This window comes from Anabrus simplex, chromosome 11 (genome assembly GCF_040414725.1).
Source record: "Anabrus simplex isolate iqAnaSimp1 chromosome 11, ASM4041472v1, whole genome shotgun sequence".
Lineage (NCBI taxonomy): Eukaryota > Metazoa > Arthropoda > Insecta > Orthoptera > Tettigoniidae > Anabrus > Anabrus simplex.
Genome location: NC_090275.1, coordinates 25933336 through 25951557, shown reverse-complemented (window position 1 = coordinate 25951557; position 18222 = coordinate 25933336). Strand labels below are relative to the sequence as shown.

General features: G+C 40.2%; 1 protein-coding gene across 1 annotated transcript; it reads right to left on the bottom strand.

The window, feature by feature from the left end:
* Positions 1–5084: 5084 nt before the first annotated feature.
* On the bottom strand, positions 5085–11074 carry Alg3 (Alg3, alpha-1,3- mannosyltransferase). The gene is made up of 2 exons (XM_067155770.2): positions 9729–11074; positions 5085–5630 (listed from the first exon to the last, which is right to left on the bottom strand). The coding sequence occupies exon 1, from the start codon at positions 11041–11043 to the stop codon at positions 9730–9732; it is 1314 nt and encodes a 437-aa protein (XP_067011871.2). The 5' UTR covers positions 11044–11074; the 3' UTR covers positions 5085–5630; position 9729.
* Positions 11075–18222: the final 7148 nt, after the last annotated feature.

Here is an 18222-nt window from a genome sequence, read left to right as displayed (position 1 = left end):
GAATGGCACAAATGTACGGCGAGCAGTGCATGTCCATTGCAGGGGTCAAGGCATGGCACAAGCGATTAAGGGAAGGAGGGATATCGTTGGCCGATGATGCACGGTCTGGAATGCCACACCAAATTACCAATGCCACTGTCCAGCTGGTGGATGCCCCCATTATACAATACGGGTGAGTTACGGTAGCAGCCATTGCCGCAGAGGTCGGAGTGAGCCTCGGAAGTGATCACGCCATCATTAAGAACAGATTGAAATTTTGTTAAAAGTGTGCCCAATGGGTGCCTCACAGTATTCAACCAGCACAGGAAGCATGCCGAATTGACCTCTCTCTTGAACATATGCTGCGCTGTGCCAAAGAAGCGAATGAGTTCATCACAAGTGGTCGCCGGAGACGAGACGTGGTGTCATCACTTCGAACCCGAGTCAAAACGACAGCAGGGTCACCGCGACCCAAAAAATCCCAGGTGGATCGATTCAACACGGAGGAGTGCAAGAAGAAGAAACCTGGACTCGGACAAAATGATGCAAGATAGAGAAGTGCCATAAATGCCTTACAAGATCCCCCTTCATTGAAGTCAGCACTGTTATTTCTGATACACAGAAAGATGTCATCAAATGATCAAGCAGCACTTCCCCTCCCCTCTCCACTGAACAGAGTTACTGCTTTCTCCCCTCACCCCCACCCACACAGCAACCACGACCAGAGCAAGGGAACTGGCTTCAGTTCAAACGTAGTCATTGGAAATAAAGGACGATTAGCAGCTTAAGATAAATACGGAAAACTTTCCCTAAGTTACTAAGATGACATAATTTTGTCTTGCTTGTTCATAAAATTACCAATTCACAATCAGTGACAAGTTTATGCATTGTAAACAATACTGTACATATATATGCATGATTTCAAGTGATTTGATAGAATCTGAGGTTGATCTTGTAGAATGAAACACCTAGACTGAGAAGATACTGGAAAGTATGGCTTCCTTCTTAACAAACTTTTCATTAAGTAACTTTCAGATTCAATCAAAATTTTGTTTATTTTTCCATTAAAGAGCAGTGGAAAATGATCATGTTATCACAGACGGCACAGTTTGTGATCTGCTTCCAAAGTCGCAAGAAGCTCAAATCCTCCCTTCTGTTTGCTCAATTCTGTATCAGTGGATACAGATGATAAAAACACTACCAGAGCATTTATACTTCAGTTCTTGTGAGTTTCGACTTGACATTTGAGCGCCGCTAAGTGAATTCATAAACAGCCAAACATAGGTAGGTGATCACTTCGACAGAGCGCGTTAGACTCTAGTTCCGGTTACACGTGTTGTCGATCTGTTGTTTTCTGTAACCATATGCTATCAGCTGTGTATTGTATTGTGCTCAGTTCTTTCCGCGGTCTCTGTCAGTTCACACCGTCATTCTTGACAAAGCACCAACACTGGCGGCTAGAAATAATCAGCTGTTTGAGCAATTGAAGGAGCACAATATTTTGGTTTGCGATGACATAAGGAAGGGGGGAACTCGTGCACCTTGTGAAACAAAAAGACGTAATACATAGCTCAACAGACGACGAAAATGCTGATAGCGACTCAAAAATGAGTGGTGTATTCCTCTGTAGGGTTCCCCCCCCCTTCCTTAAGAGAAATTTAATCTACAGCAACGTGAGCTCTTCTAGATGGTAAGTAGAAATTTCATTTCATTTTCTCCTGTTTTACCTGTTTGAGCACAGATCTATTTTTATCTTATAGCTATATCCTAAATATGTTACTCATTCAATGTGAGTTATGCATTTTGCTACAAAGAATAATTGATTCTGTACTTATATTCGAGTATATACATTTCCGTTCGTGTTACGTGTCGTGAATCAGCTGTTTGTACTCGTAACACTGTGGCACCAATGTCTGACTTCCAGTTAAGTGTCAAGTCAAAACTCATAGAAATGGAACTATAAGCTTCTCCATTCTTTGCTTTGTCTGCAGTACTGAAACTTGTATTCTCTTTTCTTTGTGCTTGATAATCTGTTCAATAAGCAGACAAGTAACTTCTGAAAATGAACTTTAATGTTATAATTTTAGACATGACGTGTTGCAATTCATATTTACCTCATGAATAAAGATGTTTTATTAGCAAAGATCACAATTTGAGAAGTATGAATGGTACTTTTTTTTCTTTTCTATTTTGCTTTACGTCGCACCGACAGATATGTCTTATGGCGACGATGGGATAGGAAAGGCTTAGGAATTGGAAGGAAGCGGCCGTGGCCTTAATTAAGGTACAGCCCCGGCATTTGCCTGGTGTGAAAATGGGAAACCATGGAAAACCATCTTCAGGGCTGCCAACAGTGGGGCTCGAACCTACTATCTCCCGATTACTGGATACTGGCCGCACTTAAGCGACTGCAGCTGTCGAGCTTGGTATGAATGGTACTTGAAACAGTAATTTAAATGTAAACAATGCATTACTGTATAAAATAAATCTTGTTTAACGTTATTTTGTTGAGCTCCTAATACACAATCCTCAAATATTATTTATTATTTGTTTGTGTAATGGGAGGTAATGGCCAAGAACAACCGAGGAAAAAATTCCTTCAAGATTTGGCAGTCTTCATTATGGTTCTTATTATAAAATGAAACAAGGAGCTGAGGACAGAATAGAATGGTTGCAAAGACAAGCCTTTAGACACTGATGATGAATAGGAGGTACAAAAAGACAAATTTCAAGCTGACACATCAGAATGTCCTGAATTTTTATGTTACTAGTATGGCAATCCTTCATAGCAAAACTAATAAAGCATCTGATGACCTGTGCAACACAGATTCTTAAAAGTACTTAAAAGTACGAGGGTAAGTCAATTGAAAACCTTAAAATGTAATAAAAATTTGAAATGTTGTGCCACAATTTTGTGTTTGTGGTACTGTTACAAAGGCTTTAACAAATATCCTGAGATGGCTTCGCTGTACAGACAAGCAAATACTATAAAAGTACCAGAGAAAAAACAGCTGCCCAATTCAAATGTTCAAAAAAGAATACAGCAGTCTGTTACTCTATTTTTGAGTAGTGAAGGTGTGAAACCTAACGAAATTCATTGATGAATGTTGATTCAGGAGGGAGGGTAATAATGGAGGGTAAGAGAAGTAGAGGGAGACCAAGACGACGATGGTTAGACTCCGTTTCTAACAATTTAAAGATAAGAGGTATAGAACTAAATGAGCCACAGCACTAGCTGCAAATAGAGGATTGTGGCGAAGTTTTGTAAATACGCAGAGGCTTCCAGACTGAATGCTGAAAGGCATAACAGTCTATAATGATGATGCATGTATGTACGAGGGCAAGTCAATAAGTATCTGCAATCAAGTTGCATAATTTATTACAAAGAGAGTACACGCATTTTACTGATATCGTTTTTCAACATGGTCACCCTGCTTTTCAATGCACATGGTCCACCGTTTTGCAAGCTTTCTCATATCCTCTGCAAAAAAGGCTTTTGGTTGTGCAGTAAGCCATGTATGCACTGCTTCCTTCACCTGTTGATCGGAGCTGAATCGATGGCCACTTAAACCATTTTTAAATGGACCCAACAAATGGTAATCCGACGGGGCAAGATCGAGACTGTATGCAGGGTGCTCCAACACCTCGAAACGCAGCATCTGAAGAGTCTGAGTGGTGTGGGCAGTGGTATGTGGATGCGCATTGGCATGCAACAAAAGAACTCCTTCCGACAATCGACCACTGCACTTGTTGCGAATTGCAGGTTTCAGCTTGTTTACCAGCTTATCAGTGTAACGTTCACTGTTTACTGTTTCCCCCTTTTCCTGGTAATGTTCCATTGATTGTCCCTTGAGAGTCCCAAAACACTGTGAGCATCATTTTCCTGGAGAAGGTTGACTCTTGAATTTGTTTTTGACTGGGGATCCAGGATGTTTCCATTCCATGCTCTGATGTTTGCTCTCTGATTCAAAATGGTAAACCCATGTTTCATCTCCAGTAATGATCTGTTTCAGAAAAGTTGCACCTTCCTTAGCATGACGGTACAGTAGGTGCTGACAGATTCTCATAAGATTGCGCTTCTGCTCCTCATGGAGTTGTTTTGGAACCCATTTCGAACAGACTTTGTAAAAGTTAAGCCTGTTATGCACAATTTCATATACAGAACCATGGCTAATGTGAATATGGTTTACCTCATCATCAACAGTCACTTGTCTGTTATTCAGGATCATATGATGCACCTGTTCAACACAGGCATCAGTTACGGCTGCAGGTGGAAGTCCGGATCTTTCCTCATCCTTCAAGCTTGTGTGACCCTTTTGAACTGTTCAGTCTACTGGTAAACACTTCGCTATGGCAAAACATTGTCCCCGTATTATGCTGAAAGTCTTCTATGAATTTCCGCTCCTGGTACACTCTCAGACCACAGAAAGAGGATCACGGAACGCTGTTCTTCTTTGGCGCAAATAGAGAGTGGTGCGGCCGTCTTTATGTCGCAATAGCGCAAGCTGTACTGATCTGATAACGCTGAAACCTGCCGCAGACGTAGACAATAGTGCCATCTAGCGGCCGGTGAGCACACAACGCCATAGAGCCAACCTAAAGAAAATTAGAGCAAAATTGCTGATTACTTATTGACTTGCCTACATGTGTTGATTCTGGTTTGTCACAGCAGCGACGTGACAATGCTCAGCCCCATACCGCCCGTGCAACAGATGCGACCGTTTTGAGTATCTTCCACATCCAGATGAAGAAGAATGGAGAAGTGGCAGTACAAATGATCAAATGGTTCATCTTCTCGAGGCATCCATATACTAAGTGAGCACTGGACCACTTGTACTGAACATAACAGAGACTAAAGTTGTGTATCACTTTTCCTGAATAAAATAAATTGACCATCCGGCTGTAAAACAAGGCCAAATCCACACGTGTGATACAGTTCACCCTGCGACCCCAAAAGTGTGGAAAAAGCAGTAGAAGAAGAAAAATATACTGTATATTATGTGAAGTTTTCACTTTGTCTTACCCTTGTACATCTTCCTGAAAATTTCTCAACCATCACAAAAGAACAGACGAATGAGCACAAAAATGAACGCTTGTCATTAAAATCTAATTTTAAAATATCCTCAGTCATTCATTTATTTATCATTTCAGTACCTGAGATAAACATCCTCAATAGAACTAATTATGTCAAGAAACATAATAGTGAGAAATGAAATCATTATCGGATGATAATTTTAAGAATTCTGTACATATTCTCAACTTCACATTCCAAAATTACAATTTCAGCCTAAAAAACAGGCTACATCTGTAAAATTTCTGAAAATAGAAATATAATTTATTCATAATGTTCTCCACCAAAACAATCCACTCTGAAAGACATGGGTGGTTATAACAAGAGAGAAGCATTATTTTGGTCCCTTCCAATTTGAGAAATTCACACAGTTCCTTTATAAGGGTATTGCTTCCTCCTGCTCAGGATCTGGAAACTTTTAACAACAATCCATACTCGGGTAAAATATCAACAACATACCAAATGCACACGTAGTCCAAACACTCTTGATTAGTGGAAGTTTGAAATCACTGCAGTTTGAATGATGCACAAGTGGATACACACCAAGTTATATATCAGTTCCAAGATCAGAATCTTCAGGCTGAAACACAAAGTATATTATGCTATTATTTTTATTTTACTATATTATTCTGGGTAATCATGCAGTCTTGACCCTTGCAAAACACAGAGAACGCAGCCTATTTCAGTAACATCTTTAGAAATGACCAACATGGCTTAATAAAACTGATAAAAGAAGGCAGGTTAGTAGGGAAACAATGGTCATAGGCATAGATTATCCTGGGCACTTAACCTACCGATACTACAGTGGTTCGACATTCACAATACAGCAAGTCTAATATAGGAAACACAAAATAGGAAAATTTCCTCTATGAAAGAGACAGCACCAAAACAAGGTCTGCTTGTGCTGTTAGATAAATGCTAAGCTTGGACATTCTATCAAAATAAAACACTATTTTTGTTTGTTTCTTATGAAAGGTAGTTTTTTGATTATCTTTTTTTTTTTTTTTTTTTTTTTTTTGCTAGTTGCTTTACGTTGCACGCACAGATAGGTCTTATGGCGACGATGGGAAGGAAAGGCCTAGGAATGGGAAGGAAGCGGCCGTGGCCTTAATTAAGGTACAGCCCCAGCATTTGCCTGGTGTAAAAATGGGGAAACACAGAAAACCATCTTCAGGGCTGCCGACAGTGGGGTTCGAACCCACTATCCCCCAGATGCACGGCCAACTCGTCCGGTTTTCTGGTTATCAGCAATGAAATTGGAAAGAGAATCCAACAAGCCAATGGGTTTTTTCCACTGTGTGAGAGGTATAGTGTGGAACCGGGACATTCCAGAGAAATGCAAGAAAATTCTGTACTCAATGTATTACACACAAATTTTTACATAACACAGCAGGCATATGGACGACAAAATATGATGAAAGCTGAATCCAGGCAGCCAAGATGAAATTCTTTACAGGAATAACTGGGAAGACACAAAGGGATAAAATCAGAAACATAGAAATCAGAGAGAGAATTGGATCCCCTAAACTGTAAGACAAAGATAGAGACCAGTGAGCTGAACTGGTATGGACACAAGATGAGAATGGAAGGAGACAGAGTTCCAGAGCGAGTATTTATGGAGAAAATAATAGGAGGAAGACAATGGGGAAGGCCCAGGAAAAGGTGGATGGATACAGTGAAGAAGAGTGGAGTAAAAGTAGAAGAATTATTGGAGGAAGGAAGGGAGTGGTGAAGAGATAGAAAACTGTTGAAGTCCTTGATTCACAACCTGACACAGAGGACTGAAAATGGGAGAAGAAGAGGAAGGTTATGTAACTGTCTGTGAAAGACCCTGTGAAGCATAAAAGGATCTGAGTGTAATATAATGTTTTGAAGTGTGCAATATGGAAAGGGACACAGTCAGCAACCATGGTGCCCACTAACTTTACAAAAAACAAAACAAAAAAGGGCCTTTCCCTGATTAAAATTTCAGGTTTCCTACCCCAGCCAGTGACCTGAATGGTCTTAAGCTTGTTCAAAATGAAAGTCTATGGGCCGATGACCTTAGATGTTAGACCCCTTCAAGCAACAAGCATTATCATCAAAATGAAAGTCAGCATATATTTCTGCTGGAGTCTGATAACAAAGGCATTGGGTCTACTATGTGTAAGCTTGTCTTTATGAAATAAATATATATAGTGGCTTTATTCCAGTTACACATTTATTTCAAAGAACACATGAGGTCGGTAAAGAATGTCACTCTTTCATCCTCCACGGAGAATGCCATAAACCTGTCTGCCATAGCAGAACATTTCTGCAGTACAGACCATGAAATCCTCTTTGACCAGGCGAAGGTCATCATGCCTGTAAAAGACTTCCATGCTCGGCTGATAAGGGAAGCCACAGAGAGAGAGCTGCGCCCAAATAACATCAACAGGGAAGACGGCTTCAAGTTATCAAATACATGGAGACCTGTACTGCAGAAATACATGCTTAACACCACCATGGCACAGCAGGATGCACTCAAGAAACTGTCGACAGAGTGCGGTGAATCAGTATCTTCCCTCCCGGCCACCACAGCACAGCGCGATGATCCTTGAGTCCAGTTAGTTGGGTAGGCCGTGAATAGTACGGTCATGACCTCCACGTTCCTATGAAGAATTGCTTTGCTCACTGTCGGAGGCAGAACTTCACATGTCCTGATGAAGGCCAATGCAAATTTGGCGGAAAGCTCGGCTTTATTAAATAAATACACAATATATAGTGGCTTTAATCCAGTTACACATGTCATTCTTTGTTTAGCTCGCTGGCATACCTTGCTGCCTGCCAGGCGGCCACATGTGCAGTGACTGACCATACACAGATGCCTGGCAGGCAGTCTTCTGAGATGTAAGCTTTCTGCAACTAGTTCAAGCCTTCTGTCCATAGATGGCATGACATGCAGTATACCGTCTGAAAGTTGAGAATCTGCTCTCTCTCCTGAAGCTGGAATGAACGCAGATTGCATCACGCAGCAAGCAATCGCTCTCCAAGTAGGGTGATTACCCGCTTGATAATCAGCACAAATAGCCGGCCAAGTAAACATTGTATTACAAGGAATAAAACTGAACATATATTATGGAATAGTCAGAGTGAATTCGGCAGTGATGTAGTTTTAGAAAATTATACAATTGTATTTACTAAGCAATGAAAGTTACAGCAGCATAACAAAAAATGTCACGTGAGAGTGATGACGCATTTGAAGGTGACAATGATAATGAAGTCCATCCTGCCTACAAATACACAAAGGTCGGTGAGAATGGAGTAAAACAGGTGGTTTTATATGAAAATCTGGAATAAAATCCATCATAAACGGGACCATCCCTCCAGATCCCTCCCCACGAGACATTTCTCAACACGTGGTTCTCAACTACTTACGGGATGAGATAGCTACTGAAAGAAACGGTTTTGCCGATCACTTATTCATAGGTTATAAACTTCATGGTTCTGATCCGTATTGAACTGTAAGTACAATATAATTATTAAATTCATGTAGTAATGGTGTACCTTTCAATACTATAATATGTAATATTCTAAATTACATTAATTAGGGACTAGTTTCGACTGGGGCTGGCCATCTTCAGCCTTAATGTAAAACATCGAATAACTAAACAAATGTACATGCACACAATTGACATAAAACAGTCAGCAGTCAGTGCCAGCCACAAGATACCCTGCTGTTGCAAACAGCGACGAACTGCGCATACAGACAAAGATTCATATGCAACATGCCTGAAACCTTGAGCAAGGGTGTTTGATGTGCTTGTATAGTCCAGCATCACTGAAAGTGCAATGTCCCCACAAGGTCCTGCATGAACAAGTGCTAAGGGATAGAGTGGGGCAGGCAACTTAAAAGGAAATTATAATTAGACTATTACAGAAATGGATATTATCAAGGTTGCTAGAGTGATCCGTATTATGCAGGTGCAAGGAGATTGTTCACTATCCCATCCCCTAAGTCTGGCCTCTCGTTTGCTAATGCGACACAGCTGTTAGTTTCTTACACATCGTTCAAACTATCCTTCAAACCACTGATCGTATATCTGCTTCACTGCAGTGCACTTCTTCCAGCACGAGAACCAATTCCATTGTAGGATAATCCACAATACTGAGAGGCCACGATTCTCCCACGGTTAAAGGCACATGGTTGTTGTGTTCTTTGATGCACCATGCTAACTCTGTGCACACGAAAAGCGGGGAACTTAATGCCTCTACCTCTCAGTAGCTCCCCAACCTCCACTAACACACTACTTATCAGTGTCGTCATTGGCATACATGCTTCACTGAACAACAAATCATGCCACTGTCCTAACCTGCTCTATGCAATGCCACAATGTTGAATCATCAGGCATGTCCTTTTTGACGCTATAAGTTTAATGGCCAGCAATGTAAATATATTTTGGAGGTAGAATGATCCATCTTTAAGCCTTCGCAATGAACACACATCACTCTTCTACAAGTAATACAAGGTACAATTTACATGCCTTACTTTTCCAAATAATATAATTTTGCTGAACTGCTTATCATACTCACACGGACATAACCTATGTTGGTTTACTACAACGTCTGCATTATTGACTCTTGACAGCACATTTTACAAAATACTGTAATTTATAATATGAAATGTAAATACACTGTTAGTAGGCTACAGTTACCTCACCTCACAACGGCTTGACACTTCGTTGAGTCTTGTTCTGATGGAGTCCGTAGAGGATGATAATATGGCAGGTGTGAAGCAAGGCACTACTCAGGAAAGTCGATGGAAAAGTGTTCCAACACAGTTCAATCAGTCCTAACACACACAGACGGAACATGGTGCTGAACGGAGAAGCCCACAGGAGATATGGAAGAGTATGAAAGTACCACACATAGAACTGATAGTGTAGTGAACGGCTACATGCAATGCCAATGAAGTTTGCAGTGAAGAGAGGAAGCAGAAATAACTGTGACATAGTGTTCATGTTAACTTTCTCTTTTCTGCCTTTCAGCTGAGCTTTAACATTTCCTTCAATGCATTTTAATCGTGCATAACTCTTAAGGTATGTAACAGATGGCGCATAAAAATACAGAAGCAGTAAGGCATGGAGTACAAGGAGTCCAATATGAAAATATACACTCGTAAATATGCCTTCTGGCAAAAATCTCCAGTTTACAGTCCATTCAAAAAGAAATACACGACCAAGATTAAATGCACCCTTTATATAAGCAACAGGATTTGTCAATAAAAATGGAAGGCCTAAGATAACTTGTATGACAGCACAAATAAACAACTGTTTAATAGTTCCCATCAGTCCAAGAGAAGTAAGGTATGCCAGCAACAAAGCAGGAGCAAATAGCAAAATATTCATTTTCACGGACACTGCCAAGCTGTACATTATACTTCCCAACGTCCATCGCCCATCTAAAAAGAGATTTATAGCACTGTACAAGAAGAGCATCGCAACCGGATCATTGAACATCCTAAGAACAAATATCGAATGAATTCTATAAGATGTGCAGCACGTCAAAACCAAAACATACGGTGGTACTTTCTGGCTTTTGTAATAAATTCGAAACACCAGGATAAGAAGTATAATATAGAACGCTGCAAAAATGTACTGTGCCAATCTAATATTTTGTCCATGGCTGGTTAGGTAATATAAACATGTAAAAAAATACACAAATCCAGCTGGATAAACTAATGGCCCCGTGTCCCCTTTCAAGTTAGTATAGTCGAATGTTCCGTTAATAACTCCTTCAACTTCTTGCATATATGCCACCCAGTCTATTTCAGTGTACTTCACACGTTGGATCACCAAAATATTAACCACAATCTCTGCAGCAATCAATACACATGCAACAATTGGTAATCGACGTGGGTCAAGTATAAGAGAATATAAAAACGACTTTGTAAAGAATCTATTTTTTAACATCTGAAGATATTTGAATATTTTTTGCGAGTTGAGGTTAGACGTACTACGCTCTTTAGGAGCCATCTTCGTCAAAGTGAAGCTTTAGCAAAGATACTTCTACACCCCTATTCAAGACCTACCTCAAAGCTTAGCCTACAAGGAATACAAAGCCTGCTCACTCGCAGTCAACTTCAGAAACAGTGTCCGCCTGGCAGTGCGCATCTTGACCGCTGCCAGGCATTCAGTAGCACTGGTAACGGGAGTTAAAGCCAGCACAAATTTACCTCTACACTATACTACTCGTATATTATATACGTTACTGAGCAAAATGAAGTAGAAAATAATAAATGTTCACCTTTAATCCCTAGGAGTTCAATTCAGCTGTGGATTTTCATTTCAGATAACACACATAACTTGTCGAAATTTATGTCTGGCATTTAAAAGGATACAAGGTCTGCACTAGATATTTTAACTACCGAACCGTAGATTTTCAGTGAAAAGGACCGACTTTAACTATTTTCCTTGATATTTTCTTCTCATAAATTGTTTTTCTTCTCGAGTAGTATTTTCGGCGATACTCATCTGTCATGCCATTAACATAGTTAGTGACAGAGAAGTGCAGAAATTTCTAAAAGTATTATTCAGCTTAGTTCATCAGGATGATCACTTTTCCCACACAACAGAAAAGGATTTTTAGCAATACGTGGCAACAGTATTTCGGTTAATGTTTGTACTATTTTTGGACTGCCCAGCGTCACCGATAACATTTCGTCCATTACTTGCCCCAGTTTCATCAGCAATGAAACAAAACTAGGCTTTGGGTACTTGAGACATGAGACCACCTCTGTCTTTGATTTTTATTAATGACGTTAGTGGAGATGGACTCTGGATACTACTAATTTTATCAACACACTCTTGACATGGCATGTAGTCTTCCACAACTCTTACCAAATACCCTCCAGTATATGCCATTGCAGCAATCGACGGAGCGGTCATTGGGGTTCCATAACTTATCCTTGGTACCACTTACACAACAGAATAAGGAAATTATTATCATCAGAACAGGAGCAATAATAATAATAATAAGTAACCTCAATTTTGCCGTCTCACGGTCTGCGTATTTACTGTACCATACCTGGTCTGTTTATTGCTTTAATCCATAATTCCCTAGTTGGTTCTTGGCAAGGGAATTCATGGAAACAACTTTATTTCTAGAGCCTTTTTTCTTTTTCGCCATAAGACCTATCTGTGACAGTGCGACGTAAAGCAACTAGCAAAAAAAAAAAAAAAAAAAAAAGCCTTGTTTACAACACGGTACACAACAGTGCACCATTGTAATATGATTGACGTATTTTAAAAATACCCTTTTCCCATTTGGTCAGTGTGTGAATTAAGCCGAAAGTGTCAGGTTGCAATTCATCCTCAATTTACAAGAGTTTACCCGTTTCACATCGGATGGTAAAATTATATTCTGCGACGTTTGCAGCAAGAGGTGAGTGAAACTTGTTTTATATTTCCCCACAACGAATTATTATAAATTTAGCAAAATCAACATGGTGTTTTAAATAATGCACATTAACATACGTAAAACTGCAGCTGCCTAAAAATATTGTAGAGCCTATTTGAGAGTCTGTTTTAGGCAGCTAAAATAACATTTTAGCACCTAAAAATCTGAGGTCTAGTAATCACTATATCAACAAACACAAACACCAGTTCCCGAGCCAGAAGAATTAATTAGACGTGATTATAATCACCCATCAGGCCGGCAATCGAATCCTGGACCTTCTGAACCGAAGGCCTCAACGCTGACCATTCAGCCAAGAATTCGGACGAAACAAAATCATTATGGATTTTCATTATTTCTATCGGTATTAGCATTCAACTTTCGTAGTAAACGTCACCAGTACGCATACAACGTGTAGAAATACCGCCAAACGAGGTGTTCATATGAGGTTGAATTGCAGCGCCTCTAGTGGCAAATATAGCATCCACAGGGCGGACAGCTATGAGTGGCTATTGGGCAGGCTTTGTATTCGTTGTAGGCTAAGCTCAAAGCATTACGAGTAGAAGAGAAGTATGAGCCCTTAAGTTGTTCCCTGTAGGCTAGTCACCACCGTTTCGATCCTCCTATACTGCCTGCTCTATGCGAGCCTTTTTGCGACTACGTTGCGACAAAATTTCTCCGCTAGATGGCAGACACAGACGCACAATGTTCTAAACTTACTCTAATGACGACAGCCTACAAAACACTATGGAGAAATGTCATATGTTCACTGAAGCTCGTAACCTACATAAGTAATATTAAATATCGGCCATATTACCTGTATGAAGTCGCAGTTGGCCTCTTCATGCACAATTTAAAGATTTTCCTGGAGGAAGGCTTGGAGTGGCACCGTACTTTTTATGTTCTTGCCAACGCAATATCAAATAATAGAGGTCTTACGAACTTCGTTAGGATAATATCACTAACAGTTTGCTGATGTTCTTTGACTTCAAACTGTAACAAAACACATTCTGAAAGGTGGTTTTTGCTATTTGTTTTACGTCGCACCGACACAGATAGGTCTTATGGCGACGATGGGATAGGAAAGGCCTAGGAATGGGAAGGAAGCCGCCGTGGCCTGAATTAAGGTACAGCCCCAGCATTTGCCTGGTGTGAAAATGGGAAAACGTAGAAAACCATCTTCAGGGCTGCCGACAGTGGGGTTCGAACCCACTATTTCCCGTAAGCAAGCTCACAGCTGCGCGCTCCTAACCGTACGGCCAACTCGCCCGGTATTCTGAAAGGGAAGACGTCGCAAGTCCTCGTATTACGCTCGTACGTTTGAAGGACTTCGACAATAGGGCACAGCAGCTTAAACGAACTCCTGCAGATGTTTCACCAGAGCAACAAAACAAGGTTTTGGGTATCGAACTCCTCCTCCGTCCTGATGCATAATCAGTTCCATTTAGCGGTGTCGAAGCTCTAGGCAGTGAGATGTTGCTGAAACAAATGTCACACTCAATTCTCTCTTTAACAACACGAACCTAGTACCCGCAAATTAGAATTTGATTACTTGTTCCTAGTTTGATTGGAATATTATCGTCTGGATATATGAGGTTGTACAAAATGTCTAAACATGAACAGTTTGTTTTGTGATTGTCCGTCACAGTTCTTATCACAAGGAATCCACTATCCTCCACGGCTTTATTCACCTTCAGGAAAAAACCCGTCATTCGACCAGGTCAGGAATGTAATGAATGAAGCCCTATCTAGCAGCGAGGATAGAAACTGTGCTGGCTGCCGAAGCCTGTCGCATTCCTCCGGGGCAATGATTAATGAATGGCAGATGAAATGAAATGATACTCGAGAGTGTTGCTGGAATGAAATATAACAGGGAAAACCGGAGTATCCGAAGAAAAACATGTCGCGCCTCCGCTTTGTCCAGCACAAATCTCACATGGAGTGACCGGGATTTGAACCACAGAACCCAGCGGTGAGACGCCGGCGCGCTGCCGCCTGAGACGCGGAGGCTCCATCACCTTCTGAAATAAGTTGTAAAGGCACAGACGCGAGGGTAATCTGAGGATATCCAATTTCTTCCTTTATTAGGCCCTTGCCGAGATAAAGCTGACAGCCATTTTTCTCTTAATTCCCTTCTAGACGGTATTTCATGGTGTCGTACCTTTTCTGGCTGCGAACCACCTTGCCGAGATTGGCAAAATGGTACACAAGAGTTGAATATTTTGGGGAAAGAATCTGAAGTTTCAGTTCTACGAAAAATATGCCTTGCATGAACGGGAAGAAACAAGTACCAACACCTTAATATCACTTTTGAAATATCTATAAGCATAACATGATTAATTCATTTCACAGTTCTATACAAAACATCTCATGTACGAACGGAAGTGACCAGACACGTTTACTCATTGTACGAAATAACTCAGGTTTTCATACACATTCATGCTCCAATAACACAGTGCTACACCCCATACTGACAGCCAAGATTGTGCGTCTACTGCTGCACTCTTACGGCGACTTGGAGAAATATTGGTAGTCGCGCCTTCCTGTGTTAAACCAACACCTCCTAGATAATAAGGCCTAACAACAGCGTAGTGACGTCACGCTACGGAGGCGATGGCAATGCAGAGAAACGCGGAACATAGTTAAACACAGACATGATTTTAATATTTTTTGCCAATGGAATAATTTATTTACTAACAAATAGCGTTTCAAATTTGAAGGATATTGAATTATACTGTCGTTATTACCGTATTTTAGTGACTCTGCCATTAAAGATAAACAGCAGACAGTTGTAAAACACGACAGCATTTTGCATTGTTAACTCACTTAGGCCGAATTGCTAACATCACAACAGAATGTTACAAACATATTTCAATTTAAATAGGCATTACGTGATCTTAAAAGAAAACTAGCACGTATAATATTAGCATAGGCCTAACATCTAAGCTGATGTAGCATCACTGGCAGTATTTGCACATGAGCATACAATGTTTCCTCCCTTGAAGTTCATGTATGGTTATGAGAATTTCACCTACCATCGATGTTACTAATTTGTAATTCTGTTCGAAACCTTTATGTATTCCAGAAAGTATGTAAGTTTCTAACCTAATATTGGACTACCATTCGGACTGGAGCCTACTCTTTTAAAAGTATTGACATATTGTGGCAACATTAAATTGCTACTGTCTCATAAATTTGTAAAAATCGCACGGCGCAACAGCCTTGATCCTGCTCAGCCCGAAGGCCTGCAGATTACGAGGTGTCTTGGGTTCCGCAGGACGAATCCTTTCAGCCGTTATTCTTGGCTTTCTAGACCTGGGCCGCTATCTCACCGTCAGATAGCTCGCAAATGTAAACACGCAGGCTGAGTGGACCTCAAACCAGCCCTCAGATCTAGGTAAAAATCCCTGACTTGGCCTGGAATCGAACCGGGGCCTCTGGGTAAGAGGCAGGCATTATATCCCCTCACCACGTGGTCGGCCATAAATTTGTAAACATGAGGAGATATCAGACAGAAGGTTGAACAAATAACAAGCAAATCATGCACATACTCCTTTATGAACTAAGAAATATTTTAACTATGGCTATTAAATTAACTGTGGGGACATCATCCTCGCTGTCCAATTCACCAACTAGGACTAGAATTAACTTATTTATTGAATCTTTCTACACATTGTTACACTCATTCCTTGTGATGCAGCTATGATGTTTTGTAACTAAAGAATATACCGCATTTGTATTAGTAATTTTGTCCACATATTCATTAGAAATATTTTTTACTTTAATAAAACCCGTTTAGAATAAAGGCCATGTCTTATAAGATGATTACATATGCCATGCAGTATGGTTGCCTTGATGTATCGACGTACAGAAAAATTACTTACGTTCCCTTCATCACAGTACAACAACCATCAGGTAACAACGTGTTTATTGTACTTTTCAGCTTGTTGAAATTCTGTGTATGAGATATGTACTATCTTCAATGGCTCTCTTTATTGCTCCTTTCTATTCTACATTTTTGCCTGGTTATTTTAACTACTCCTCTTCCAAGACCATGATTGTCAGAGACAGCAGTGGCTTATATCTTTTCCAACTGCCCATCATATTTATAGTCACATTCTGGCAGGATCAGTACCAGTTACTTCCCATAAAATATCACCGACTTTGAAATGTCTGTGGCATACCTGTAAAATAATGTATCACCGTGAGCGAAATTCGTGCATTTACAGAGTGAATCGGCCTACACCAGCAGCTCCTGTAGGTGGTATGTTTTAACGCGTATAATAATAATAATAATAATAATAATAATAATAATAATAATAATAATAATAATAATAATAATAATAATAATAATAATAATAATAATAATACCGTTGAAATAATGTATCCCATGATTGTGATCTAACGTAACCTTATATCATTGAAGAGTAAATATGCCTACATATCACCAGCTGTTGCGTGTAGTTAAATACGTCATAGGCCTATACTCATTATGATTGTGTGAGAATGTAATAATAATAGTTACTCACCATTGAGTTCTTAGTAAATCTGTAGTCTTGTCTTGGAATTGCACGTAAACATATCTGCCGCATAACCTCGCCTTTCGTAAACTTAATGCATGCACTTCGTTATCACTGCCGGAATTCTCCTTAAAGTTGAGTACGCAACACATCAGTACCATTACGTACAACGGTATTAACAATTGGCACCATTAAACGAATTAAAACTCTTCTAATTTCAGCGTTACATGGCCAAACTCATTGCTGTGTTATTACTGAAAAGGTTCAAGCTTGCCTCCCGATTTTGACGTCACAGTATATTCCCAGAACAGTTGTGAGGCCTAATATATCTAGGAGGTGTTGGTTAAACTAGTGGCATAGAGCAACACCTCCTAGATAATAAGGCCTAACAACAGCGTAGTGACGTCACGCAACGGAGGCGATGGCAATGCAGAGAAACGCGGAACATAGTTAAACACAGACATGATTTTAATATTTTTTTGCCAATGGAATAATTTATTTACTAACAAATAGCGTTTCAAATTTGAAGGATATTGAATTATACTGTCGTTATTACCGTATTTTAGTGACTCTGCCATTAAAGATAAACAGCAGACAGTTGTAAAACACGACAGCATCTTGCAATGTTAACTCACTTAGGCCGAATTGCTAACATCACAACAGTATGTTACAAACATATTTCAATTTAAATAGGCATTACGTGATCTTAAAAGAGAACTAGCACGTATAATATTAGCATAGGCCTAACATCTAAGCTGATGTAGCATCACTGGCAGTATATGCACATGAGCCTACAATGTTTCCTCCCTTGGAGTTCATGTATGGTTTAATGAGAATTTCACCTACCATCGATGTTACTAATTTGTAATTCTGTTCGAAACCTTTATGTATTCCAGAAAGTATGTAAGTTTCTAACCTAATATTGGACTACCATTCGGACTGGAGCCTACTCTTTTAAAAGTATTGACATATTGTGGCAACATTAAATTGCTACTGTCTCATAAATTTGTAAAAATCGCACGGCGCAACAGCCCTGAAGGGCTTGGCCTTGATCCTGCTCAGCCCGAAGGCCTGCAGATTACGAGGTGTTTTGGGTTCCGCAGGACGAATCCTTTTAGCCGTTATTCTTTGCTTTCTAGACCTGGGCCGCTATCTCACCGTCAGATAGCTCGCAAATGTAAACACGCAGGCTGAGTGGACCTCAAACCAGCCCTCATATCTAGGTAAAAATCCCTGACT

Excerpts from the sequence above, each read along its gene's own strand:
- Alg3 (XM_067155770.2), bottom strand. The coding sequence starts at position 11,043 with ATGGCTCCTAAAGAGCGTAGTACGTCTAACCTCAACTCGCAAAAAATA.